At 44.3% G+C, this 13,372-nt stretch overlaps 1 protein-coding gene across 2 annotated transcripts in view; it reads left to right on the top strand.

Annotated features, from left to right (window-relative positions):
• Shtn1 (shootin 1) overlaps positions 1 to 13,372 on the top strand; it is a 100,067-nt gene that overhangs the window by 69,109 nt on the left and 17,586 nt on the right. Inside the window, exons 13-15 of one of the 2 annotated variants that reach the window (XM_021197493.1) lie at positions 2,670 to 2,779; positions 6,625 to 6,678; positions 11,620 to 11,740. In XM_021197493.1, coding sequence (XP_021053152.1) covers positions 2,670 to 2,779; positions 6,625 to 6,678; positions 11,620 to 11,740 — 285 coding nt within the window. The remainder of the gene's footprint in view (positions 1 to 2,669; positions 2,780 to 6,624; positions 6,679 to 11,619; positions 11,741 to 13,372) is intronic. The other variant, XM_021197502.1, reaches the window with a different exon arrangement.

Here is a 13,372-nt window from a genome sequence, read left to right as displayed (position 1 = left end):
AAACCAAGAGGGGGGAAAAAAAGGTGTTTTAAAACTGGTCTCTGAGTTCCCAGGACTAAACCACATCCCATGCCAGGTGCTTATGCATAAGACCTGGCTTTTTTTTTTTTTAAGTCTCCTTTGAACAGGGTCAGGAAAGCATGCGTATGTACAGATATTTGGATGTCAAGGGAGACAGTGAATGAGTGAGTGAATTTCTTATTTGCCCCCTTGTCGATATTTGTGAGCCATCAGAGTAATTTTCCACCCTCAAATTCTATTTGAGGGCACATAGTTAGTCAACCCAAAGCATAGGACATTTGGTTTTCTATGTTTCTTTTTTTTTTTCTCCCAACATTTTTCATTTGTTGGTGAGTTCTAACTTGGGTACTTGTGTTTCCTATGTTGCATTGTGTGATGTTTGATACTGATTGTCAACTCCACAAGATCTAGAATCACCCAGGAGACAAACCTCTTGGTATTCCCATGAGGAAGTTCCTGGATTAGGTTAATGGAGGTGAGAAGACCCACTCTAAATGTGGGCAACTATTGCAGGCCCTGGCGCTGGCTAGGCTGAATAAGAAGAACACAAGTGCCTACCCTCAACTGTGGCCTCCCTCCCCCACAGTGATGGATTTATTCTTGTACTGAGCTAAAGAAACTCTGCTTTCCTCAGGTGGCTTCTTTTTTTTTTTTTTTTTTTTTTTTTTTTTTTTTTTCATTGTTGCAACAATGAGGAGAGTTACCGAAAAAGTAACTAAGACAACTGTGGAAAGATGACTCTTGGATCTGAATCAGTTCCACATTGAGACATTTTAATTTTTAGTTTTCCAATAGCCTCTGAGGACAGAATTGTCTTTGAAGTCAGATTATACTTACCAGTGTAGCAGTGTTTCAGCCATTTGGTGCTACAGAGTTGAGGATCATAGAAACTTGTAAACTATGGTGTTCCCTTAGGGACTGAGATGAAGAATGGCTACCCAGGTCCACATGAAGTCTTCTCAGGAAAGAAGCCATGAGTTAGACCTGAAACTAGCACTGATTAGTTTTGGGTATACCGTGGCTTCCTTCATCTAGAAGGCAGCCTTTGTAGGCTTAGCCATCTCTTCCCAAAAGTACAGACATCATATCTGTTTAAAGCCAGAGTTCAGCACGATCAGGCAGAGGGAGGGTCTGCCATGCAGCCTAGGTCTCACTGGGCACTTAGCTTCCGTGTGTCAGCTGGAGTGAATTCACTAGGAATAGCACAGGTCTAGAAGCACATTAATGGTGACATGTTCCAAAATGATTCCATACTTTGGCCAAGAAATTCTCTGCGAAAAACCAAATTGATTTTGGTCAACGAGTTTCAGTTTAACCCATTTGTAATCCTTGGCTGTACAGGCAGCAAAGCAAGAAAACTCGAGGCTAAGGAGGCAGCTCAGTCAAGAATGTTCACTCCACAAGTAAAAGGAACTGCCTTCAAATCCATTAAAAAAATTGTTTTCATGTCTCTAGCCCCAGAATTTGGGGACAGAGATGGCAGATTCCAAGAGCCACCTCGCTGGCTTGCCTGGTCAAAATGCCAAGCTTCGAATTCAGTGAGAGACCCTGTCTCAAGTCAGTAAGGCAGAGAACAATATAAGAAGACACCTGGTATCCTATTCTGACCTCCACATGTGTACAACATACACCACACACCACACACACACACACACACACACACATTAGACAACACAATAGGTGGTTTTATTTTTTTTTCATATGTTGTTTGCTCCTGAGTCACCCCAACCCCTGAAAGCTAGTTTATAATCACATTTAATGATTTCATTTAAGCCATTGCTGGATGCATATTTTAAAAACATGGATAGGTTGAATAGACTTGAAAAAAGGTTTGCTTAAATATTTCCTGTTTATAAGATTCCTAAACAAAACATGGTATTAAATACAGGTTTGCCTCCTTGGTGTCCATCTCTTGACTGGACTTTTTTCCCTTAAAGAAGAGATCTCTTTGATCTCTTTTAGATAGGCTTTAGTCCACTTTCTTTGACATACAGGATGTAATAACTTTAAAAAAAAATCTTTGAGGCAAAGATGGATGGGAAAGGCACAGAGGCTGGAAAGATGTCTCAGTGGGGTAAGAACACTTGGCATGAAGACAGAGGATCGGGTCCCCAGCAACCCCTTGGAAAACAGGGCTTGGCGACACAAAGGTGGAGGAGGAGGTAGAGACAGTGCTGGGGCTTGTAGGCCACCAACCTAGCCCCAAGTTAACGAGAGACCATGTCTCAAAGGACTGATGTAAGAGAGACAAAGCAGGACACCAGTGTGCTCCAGTGGTCTCTGTACTCGTCTACAAAGGCATTCAGACAACACACACTGGAGGAGGAGAGAGGAGGGGAAGGCCTGGAGATATCCATATCTCCAAGTTTGTTCTTGCTTTACATTCCTCAGAGGTGAGACCATATTGCCTCCCATGCTACAAACTTGACTTTGATTGTTACAATTCTAAGTGTTCTGATTAGAAATTCTTCTTAATTAAAATATATATATTATTTGGAACATTGCTCTCGCCCATAGTAAATTATTGGTGATCTGCCACAGCCTGAAAAATGACTTCTGTTAGTCCACACAGCACAATGTCACCACCAGCAAGAGGAATTTGCTGTTTCCTGTTCCTAGAATGATTTCTGTCTGTGTTCTTCATACAGCTGAGGAAGTCACAGACCTGAAGAGGCAAGCAGTGGAAGAGATGATGGACAGAATTAAAAAGGGAGTTCATCTTAGACCGGTTAACCAGACAGCCAGACCCAAGGCAAAGGTATGTGTAGCTGTCACTTTACTCTCAGCTGTGTGTGTGTGTTTCTGTGTGCGTGTGTGTGTGCGTGTGCATGTGTGCACATGTGTGTGTGTGCATGCGTGTGTGTCTGTGTGTGCATGTATGTGTGTATGTGCATGCATGTGTGTATGTGTGTGTCTATGTGTCTGTGTGTGTCTCTGTGTATGTGCATGCGTGTGTGTATGTGTGTGCGTGTGTGCATGTGTATGTCTGTGTGTGTATCTGTGTGTGTGCATGTCCGTGTGTGCATGCATGTGTGTGTGTGTGTGTGTGTGTGTGTGTGTGTGTGTGTGTGTAGTTATGGGTATTTTGCCTGCTTGTATGTCTGTGTATACTACATTCATGTCTGCTATCCAAGGAGACCAGAAGAGGGCATCAGCTTCTTTGGACTTTGAGTTGTAGGTGGTTTCCAGCTGCCATGTAGGTGCTGGAAGTCAAACCCTGGTCCTCTGATATAGCATCCAGTACTCTTAGCAACCAATCCTCCCACCCTTTCTTTCCTTCCCTCCTTCTCCTTTTTTATGTAAAAGTTTGGAATTTAATGACAACTACATCATGTGTCCAAGAAGTTCTCAGTTGTGTACGAGCCTGTTTTGAGAGGGCTCTGTGACCACAGGTGAGCCTGAGCTGGTTTAGAAGGTCATGCATGTTATTGCCCAGTGCTGTCATCTCTTCCAGAGGGGCATTGATGGTTGATGGGAGTCACCATGTCAGACAACTACCAGTTGCTATTTCCTCTTTTTTCTTTGATCCCTTGTTCTCTTGTGGGTTTCTGAGTATCTGCTCTGTGTCAAATACTATTGTGGGCACTGGAGGTAAGGCAGTAAGTGATATAGACTTACCTCCCTGAGACTTCAGTTTATGTGTAAGGCGGGAAACCACATGGTAATAGTGGAAGAGACCTAGCAGTAGACTTTTAGTTTGCTCAAATACTGGCAGTTGCCTCCCAAGTAGTAGCACAGTATGGGGATACATGCTGGGTGCCCACACAGACCTCCCTCTGCGCCCTTGTGTCTGTCTAACACATTCAAACAGGCCCAATAACAGTTTTTGAGATTTCTTTTGGAAAAAAAAAGATATCCTTTCTTTTCTTGCTCTAATGAGATGTGGGCAGCCCTCCTTTCCTTCTTTGTTCACTGTACTCCATGGCTCGCTTCTGTTTTCCTTTCAAGACCGCTCCTCTTTTGTGAGTGAGTGAGTGTGAACATGCATCTGTGCCTTTGTGTCTGTGCCAGTTCATGCAGATACATCCATGTCTGTGGTGTGCACATTCATGTGTGTGTGCATGGGGATGGGGGGGAGAGGCTAGGGAAACCTGAGGAGCCGCCCCTCAGGATGACTCTTGCCTCTCTCACCGGCCCTGGAGACGGCTGACTAGGCCAGGCTGGCTGGCCAGTGAGCCCCAGGGTTTTTTTACTTCCACATCTTCAGGGCTGGGATTATGCCACCACATTAAACTCTTTTCAAATGAGTTCAAATTCAGGTCCACGTGTTGGCAAGACAAGTATTTTACCAGTGAAGCCATCTCCTCTGCCTCAAGGACACTGTCCTCTAACTTTGTGAACTCCTGTGGAATAACTTCTGAATAGAAGTTCTAAGACACATCTAAAGCTTGGTAACCAGCAGGCAAGACAGACAGGCAAGGTAGAGAGTGTTCGTGGTAGCCTGGATTCAGAAAGAAGGAAGTCTTACCTCACATCTAGGCAGACAGAAATTTCAGCCAACTGTGCCTCCTAGGTATGAGCCAGTGACCTGGAAGCAGGGTTCTATCTAGGGGAGGAAGAGAGAAGGAAGCTGGGTAGAATAATCCTGTAATAGTTTAGGTGCTGCATCTGGCCAGCCCCTACTGTATGTGACTCGATGAGACTGTTGTAAGGATCAACTGAAATGAAATATGAAAGCATTTTACAATGAAGGGTCTGGATGCCACCTTGCAAAGAAATTATTTTCCTGTCTTTTATGTTGCAACCATTATGGAAATAAGTGAGAGCAAACTATTTCTAGAGAAAAATAGAGTATGTTAAGCTTGCTGTGATGGCTCGTGCCTGCAATCCCGGCCCTTGGGAGACCAGAGAAGGAATATCATGAGTTGGAAGCCAGCCTGCCATCAGACTGTGTTGGTGTAGCACTCTGCCATCAGACTGTGTCAGTGCAGCACTGAGTGACAAGCTGAGCACCTCTGCTATACGTGATCAGCGTACACTCGAATCTAAACCTCCTCCCCAGGACCACAAGTACCACACAGCGTGTGATCCAGGCTCCAGAAGGCCTCAGCAGCCAGGACAATACAGGCGAATGACAGCTCTTTTGACTGTGCCTATAGGTAGGACACTGGTCTGAAAGGCATGGTTGTCATGCCAGTTTTCCTAAGAGCTAAGCCTGTATTGTGGATAATTATTTGCTGGCCTATTTTCCAATCTCTTGATATTCTAGGTAGGTAGTTCGGGCCTGGTTAGAACTGGTGTCTTAGTGCTTTGTCTGATACTGAGGCAATTCTCACTTTTCAGAAACCTGGGTTGGGAAGGTTGAACATCCTAGCTTGGCTTTGTCTTTATTTTTGAAAAATGGAAATGGGACCATTTTTAAAAGAAAAAAAAAAACCAATATTGATATTGTCCGTGTGTGCTTGCATGCATGTATTTGTGAGTGTATGTGGACGGAGTCAGAGGTCAACTTAGGGGACTCAGTTCTTTCCGTGAACAAGATGGGCCCAGAGTTGAACTCAGGTTGTTGGACTCAAAGGCTCCTGCAGCCAGGGGTACTAACATTCTCTGTTGGTGTTCTTTCCTCCTGATGTGGTCTGACTGGGAAAGGCCCATCTCCTGTCGGTGACCAGCCTTTCTGGAACTAAGAGAGGCATAGGAATTCTTTGCCCAGCACCTGTTTTCTGCTCTCACGGTTCTCTAGCCCACCTTCCTTTGCTGGCAGAAGTCTAAGCTATGTCTAAGAACAGCTTGGTACTAAAACACCCGATGATTTGGAACCAAATCTTTAAAATCTAGTATTTACTAAAACCTTCTGTAGCTACAGTGATACCCACAAGACGACACGCTGTTTAGAAGGAGGTAGCCTGAGCCCTTTTGCTTTAACTATACCTTCTAAGTTTTTATTCAGTGGCCATCTGGTAGCCATTGAAATGACTAATGTTTTCCTCCAAATCTCAAGTGAAAAACAAAAACAAAGAAACAAAAAAACCCCAACAACCAAACTGATGGTGAAGCATAGAGGTAGTCAGTGGGATGGCCTGTGAGGGAGGGTGCTTGCTGTGAAGGCGGAAGGACCTGGGCAAGGACCTGGGCTCGGGTCCCTAGCACCCAGCTGAGCATCACAGCACCTGCACAGGGTGGGAGAGGGAAGGTGGGGGAGTGAGGATTAGGGAGGTTGAGAGTGAAGCAGATACAGGAAGATCAGGGGGCTTGCTGACTGTCAGCATCTCCATAATAAGCAAGCTTCAGGTTTGGTGAGAGGCCTGTCTCACAGGAGCAAGGTACAGAACCATGAAGAAGGACACTTACGTCTTCCTCCGTGCCCATGGTGCGTGTACTTGTGTACACCGTGAACATACGTATAACCCTCCCACCTCCACAAGGATCACTTAAAACTTAGCGCATAAAAAATCCTTATATGGAACCGGCAGGACAGCCCAGTGCGTTAAAGAACTTGCCACGGAGCCTGGTGATCCATTCCTGGGACCCCCCGTGGTGGGAGGAAAATCTCGCAGGTTGTTCTCCCCCCACCACACACACTTAATTCATTAAAAAATTAAATATTTCAAATTTTAAAATCAAATCACACAGTCATTTTTTTTCTCTCCTTTTGAATTACAGCCAGACCCTCTAAAGGGCTCAGAAAGTGCGGTAGATGAGCTGAAGGGGATCTTGGTAAGTAGGAGCTATCTGTGTTCTGGGGGAGCAGAAGACTGTTTTCTCCTCTGACTTCTCATGAATAGTTGTTTCAGGCGTGTGTTTTATCTCCACTGTTAGGCTCGTTTCTTTACATCATGGCTACCTCCAGCACATGTGTCAAACGTCTTGTTGACTGTGTTCTACAAGGGTGGCCACATACTCAGCAAGTCCTTGTTTGCTATAAGAGTACTCCAGCCCCACCAGGGTAGCAGGAAGCTCAAGGCTCTGCCCTTGTGAGAGAGGAAAGTGGTATTCCTGGCACCTACGTGTAAATCTGAGCTTAGAGCCAAAAATAATGGTGTTGGGGGCTGCGGGTTCCCTTCTGGTTTTCCTCATATGCAGCCCTGGCTGGCTTGGAACTTGAAAGGCTCTTCCTGCCTTTGCCTCCTAAGAAATGGGGTTATAAGTGTGCACCAGGGCTGGTGAGATGGCTCANTGGGTAAGAGCACCCGACTGCTCTTCCGAAGGTCCAGAGTTCAAATCCCAGCAACCACAAGGTGGCTCACAACCATCTGCTCGCAACCATCCGTAACGTGATCTGACTCCCTCTTCTGGAATGTCTGAAGACAGCTACAGTGTACTTACATATAATAAATGAATAAATCTTTAAAAAATAAAAAAAAAATAAGTGTGTACCACAACAGCCATTTTATAGGGTGCTGGGGGTCCATCCAAAGGCTCCCCCAAGGCTGCAAGCCTACTAGGCAAGCGCCGGATTAGCCAAGCTGTTTCCAGCTCCATGAAAGTCTTTGTCACCAAGTTCATTCTTTCAAAGCACTTCCTGCCTGCTGAAAACATGCCCACCTCTATGTCTCTTTTCCAAGTGGGAGCTGGGGCCAGTAGAACCGCTCCTGACTAGCCTCTCCCACAGTCTCACAGGAAGTGCTTCAGACCTTGCTCTATTTCAGACCCCATTCCAGGCCTACCCTAGTTATTATGCACAGTTAGTCAACAGACATGGGGCGGAGGTGCGGGAATAATCCCTGCCCTGTTTGTTGTTACTGTGCTAATTAAGCATCACGTGTAGACGGCCACATAATGACGGTAAACAACATTATTTTCATCAAGAATGACTTTAAACAGTAGACTTCACAGAATGGCTTAATTAGTTTGCTTTAGTTTTAAGTGAGTGGGATTAGCCCTGAAGAGTGGTGTATCACTGGCTAACAGTGGTGGTCTACCTACAGAATCAAGGATTAGACGGCCCCTGACAAAGGACTTGGCTCTTACCATACGGATCCATGATGGAAGATTTTGTCATCTAGGGCTCTGCCCCTTTGACAGCCCCTTTTGTTGCTTCTTCATTTGAATGCTAATTCCTGTGGTTGAAGAAGTTCCTGGGGCCTTAGGAGAGGGAAGAGCAGCTCTGGTACCTAAGAGCCAACTAGACTCCGTGTAACTTGTTAAATTTTTGATTTATTAAGAAAATCAGATGATAATTATGCAAAAAATATATCAATGGCAGATAGTGCTGGATGGTAGCAAGTTTAATGAATGTAGCATTATCATGTGTATGTGCATGCATGTTTGCATGTATGCATGCGTGTGTGCACTGCACACATGCTAAGCTTGTGCTTGACTACCAGTCTGTACCCACAGCACAAATCTGCTATTCAGTATAATATTCACTACAATTTTATATTACTTCATAGATTTGTGAAATTATATATGATTTATGAAAACTGTTTTTAAGCGTTCTTTCTTAGACCTCTGCCTTTTCTGAGATTCATGTATCAATAGGAGTAATAATTCCAGTATTAATATTTCTTTTTATTAATTGTGGACTCCTGTGGCCCTATCCCTGCTCTTCTTTGCCAAATGACAACTCTCTTCTACCCTGGCAGGAGTTTGTTTGAAGGATGTCCCCGGGGGCTGGGGTCAAGAAGCCACATTCATTCTTATGTGGGAGAAAGTGGGACTCCAGTGCAATGTATTTCCAGGGCTCCCAGTTAGTGTCTACACTATAAGGATTATCAAAGTTAGTTGTGAGGAAATCACATGACACATCCTGGTAAACATAACATGTGACAAAGCAGATATTAAGAGTTATGGTGAGCCTCAAGCCTTATGGCATGGTAGTAATGGAACAGCTGTACCAAGAGGCACAGCAGATAGACAGGTGTTCTGATGTCCTGGAGTACAGAAAACAGAACTTCATGGGGACATTTCTGCTAAAAATGGCTGTAACCCATGGTGTAAACTTTGGACTTTGGAGTAATGAGAGCTGTTAGATACAAATTTCTGGCCAAGGAGAGCTGGAAACCTTACTCTTTTTTTTTTTTTTTTTTGAGGTTTACAGTTTTCAAGCCAATTTTTAAAGCAACAGTATTGACAACTCATCTTTCCAAACTCGCATCACTTAATATTTTAAGCCGAATATTTTGTATGTACAACGTACACCAGGCATTTCTGTGTTCCTATAGAGCTTCTACGGTTTAGGAAGTGGAGACTCTGGAGGCACATTGTCATTTAAAAGCTACCTTATGAACAGACAGGAATGAATCTGCTCTGTAGATCAAAGGGAAAGAAGCACCCTTACTGTTCTCAACAGGGCAGCCATAGTGGACTAGTCTTTAATTGACACCTGAAAGTTAGTACGGTAACATTTGTAACATTTGAAGCACTTGAGAACTAAGAGTGCTGAATGCAATGGTGGTTAGAAACAGGGTAACTCTTTGGGGTTTTAATCTATATCTAAAACCCAGGCATATCTCTGACTTAATGTGGAACCGAACAGTGGTCCTGAGCCTCACTGAGTTCCAGTTCCTTGTGAAGTAGTTGTGTGTACCACATGTACCACATGGCTTCTGACTGGTGCGTTTTGTGAATCCAATAGAGAAGTAAGGATCTCAGGAATAGATTATTCTATTAAGACAGAATTAGTAGATGATCTGATTAAGATAGAATAATCTTAATTAGCCAAGTCCATCCTCATTTCATCTGAGGGCCCTGTAGAACTCTCCTGTCCTCCAGTTACATCTCTAAACTTTACTCAGTGTTAGTGGCATCAACCACAACAGGGGGTGACCGCACAAAAATGGGGGAGGAGGGAACTCACAGGTTGTTAGAACTTGGAAAATAGATTCTTCAGCATCACAGCGAGGATTTGGTGGGGGAATAACATTTATCCAAAGACAGAGCTGAAGGGCCATGCAAAAGATGAATTTAACAACAGTAGAGAGCATGTCATTTCCTTTCCAGCAGCCATTTCCATTGGGGGAAATCATACAGTGACCTTGAGAGTCAAACAATGTGACTGCTCTGTAAGTTATTTTCATGGTGAGAACCGTACGGTTTTTAAATAGCTGCTCACAAGCGTTTCAAATGGTAAGTTTCCTAGAAGCTTAAATAGAAATGACGTGAGGATACTTGTTCTTTACATTATTTTCAAGTGTGTGGAAAGTGGCCATTCATTCTCTTTAATTTCCAGGAACAATCATGCCTTACTGTGTTTTTCATCAACAAGTAGATAGAGACCTACAACCCAGTGAACCAAGTCATCTCACTTCTAAACTTAAATAAGCTGTTAAATCACACATGTCATGTTCCTTCTGGATAGTTTATAAATCTTTGCAACAAATGAAAAGCAAAATGTCTCATTTCCAGAGGGAAAAGTGTCACATGCTGGAATAAAGTACCAGCCTCCTTCAAGTATGTCAGTTGATCAGGCAGCTGGCAGCAACGTTGGTCAGAGCCCCTCCCCCTTCTATATCTTTAAGCAGGTGTGGTCTCTGCCTAAAGAAAACGAGGACATTGTCACAACTTTTCCTGTGTAAGATTTGTAAGCTTCTGATTTTCAAAAGGAACATTTTTTGCTGTTTTATGGTCTAGGGAATTACCATTTCTAAGCAATAGGGCCTTGAGTATACTTCCAGACGCTGGCAGCTAGAGGGACTAGAAGTAAAAGCCCTTAGCAAGTTTGGCTACAAACCTTGATGAACAAAAGCTGCTTCCAGATCCAGAAAGTTGCTGTTTGTTTCTGCTGACTAGGTCTTAGATTTCCTGATTACCCTGTCCCCTCACTAACTGTACAGCTGAGGAGGAGCTCTTCAAAGAGCTAGTGGGCTCCAGTCATGAAAGTCTTGTTACTGGTGAGCTACATGTTCACCTCTGAGCAAGGATGACATCACTGCTCTATTCAGATGTTCCTGTGGTAAAGGAGATAGGAAGTTACTCTCTCCCAGTCACACACTTCAAGAGGCCTGGAGGAGAAACCATGGCATTGGTCTTTGTTTTCTTAGGAGCCAAGGCCAGTTTCAGGAGCCTAGCTTAGTGGCCTCTTGTTGCATACAGTGTCTTCTGGGCACTGAAAAGGCATGCATCCATGTTCTCGTCTGTCAGGATGATGGAAGTCAGTCCATCTCTGCAGGACCATTGTGTTCCTGTCCCATATTAATGCCAACGTAGCTCCGCCTGCTCCTTCTTCAGGTGGACCACTGGGGACCCTTATGTTGCTTCTCAACAGTAACACTGCCCCCTGGTATGCAGCCAGGGTCACTCACTCAGTAACAAGAACACAGTTTCTTTAGCACCTGAGGACTTGTGCTCTGTAGTCCGTGCTGCTGTATGAAGATGCTCTTCAAAGGTGAGTGGAACATACCCATTCCATCCTTCATGGATAGATATCAACATCTACATCACCAGTGGGCACCTGTGTAGTCAGCTCCCTGAGAACTATTCATGTATGACTTGCTCTTCTGAGAAGAAGCTCCCGTCTCCACTGTCAGCAGCATCTTCTTGAAAATTCTCGTACTTTGTGTCAGTGAGGGTGTGTGTGCAACTTTGAGAAACTCACATATATACATCTGTGTGCAACTTGTTTTGTTTCTTAATTATGTTTTGCTTTTCACAGTGTTTCATTGGTTTGCATTTTCTGTTCTTTTGCGTATTGTATTAACCTTTTTGTTTTTGTTTTAGGGGACACTTAACAAATCCACTAGCTCGAGAAGCTTAAAATCCCTTGGCCCTGAGAACAGTGAAACTGAGTTAGAGAGGATTTTACGTCGCAGGAAGCTGACGGCAGAAGCAGATAGCAGTAGTAAGCTTCTCCAAGTCCTCCACCCTCCTTCTCTCCTTCCTTTAAGCACCTTCATCAGGAAACCATCTTTCAAAAATTAGTATTAAGTGTTTAGCTTTTTAAAAATGTTAGTGAGAGGTCCTGGCTGCATAGAGAGTGTCTGTGGTACCTCGGGACATGCTTGCGTAGTCATCGTAGTCATCGGCATCTTTATATGTAGGTAACCAAGCATGTGTAGATTGGCCCTGTTCAGTGTGAGAGACTCTATGACAAAGGCCCATGTGAAGACACCCGGGTGGGTTTTCTCATACACATATACAAAGTACCCTGAAAAGATTCACCTCAATTACCCGTTCTTCTCTCTTCCCCCTCACTGGTCTTCCTTTTTTCAACTAGTCACCTTTCTAAGTTCATGAAGTTTTGTTTGTTTTTGTAGTTTGGATATATGTGTATACACACACACACACACACACACACACACACACACACAGAGTTTTGTTATTATAATCACAGGAGCATCTGTGAGGATTAGTTATAGGAACACAAGCAGTTTACCAGTGGCTGTACCACCCAAGGAAATGTCTCCCCCTTCCGTTACCTTTAGCAGACAATAGCTCCTTAGCAAAGGATGGACCTCAAGCCCTTCTCTCATCAGGATGGATTTTGTCAACAATACAGCCTCAGACGCAGACGGAGGTTTGGGAGTTCTAGTCCCAGCCTGTCTTGTTCACTGCTTGCCCTTAGGCCAGTTACTCAGTTTTTCTGTGCCTCTGTTTCTTTGTGCCCTCTCTAATGAGGACAGGCATATGCTCCCAAATTATTCTCAGGAAGAAGTCAGGCAGTCCATGAAAAGTGCCCCGCCCCTGACTCGGCCCGACATGGTTTGCAGTTTGGGTGGGAATTACACATCAGTTACAAATACAGAGAACTCCCCTTTACTCTTCATGCCCAGTCTCTTCACACATCTGCCGGTGGGTGACTCCAGCTCTGCCACCAAGTATGAGCTCGCCCTTAGGAAACATAGGATGCAGCAATCACCACTGCAAACATTCTACCTTCTTCATTTCTTTTTTTGTATGTAAGGAAAACACGAACCCTGGCTGAGCCCTCTGCCCTCCTTCCTAAGTGGCTTTGGCTGTAGAAACAGGCAGCAGGCATTGGTGTATTCAAAAAAGAGACCTTCCCACAAGGACAGACATGCTTAACGCTGTCTAGTGTTGCTGTCAAGTTACCAGGGACAAAGCAGAGCCGAGATGAGGCAAATCCTGGATTCGACTTCAAAGCCCTGTTTTCCAGAAGCCTCTTGGCTTGATCTTTTCGCCCTTCTTGCTGCCTTCCAGTTCCCCAGTAACATAAGGCTTAGTAAAGCTGGAAGGAAGAGGCCTTTCTGAGCAGAGCACTCAGGCACCACACCAGCCTCTCTGTGTAGCTGGTACAGATGAAGTCAAGTCAGACCAGTCACCAGACCTGAGGGGTTCTGTGCCACAGAGTCAGGCTAAGGGAAGAGTCCAATGGAACTGAGCGAATTTTCAGTCCCTCTGAGATAGGTATTCCAGCCATATTCATAGCCACAGAAAAGACTGTATCTCCCGAGCTGTTACTATTAGGGATCTGCTAGCATTTTGGATTCCCAATTTGGGAAATGGTTCTCTT

The sequence above is a fragment of the Mus pahari genome, chromosome 1, assembly GCF_900095145.1.
Source record: "Mus pahari chromosome 1, PAHARI_EIJ_v1.1, whole genome shotgun sequence".
In the NCBI taxonomy this organism is placed as follows: Eukaryota; Metazoa; Chordata; class Mammalia; order Rodentia; family Muridae; genus Mus; species Mus pahari.
This window is presented reverse-complemented; position numbering and strand designations above follow the sequence as displayed.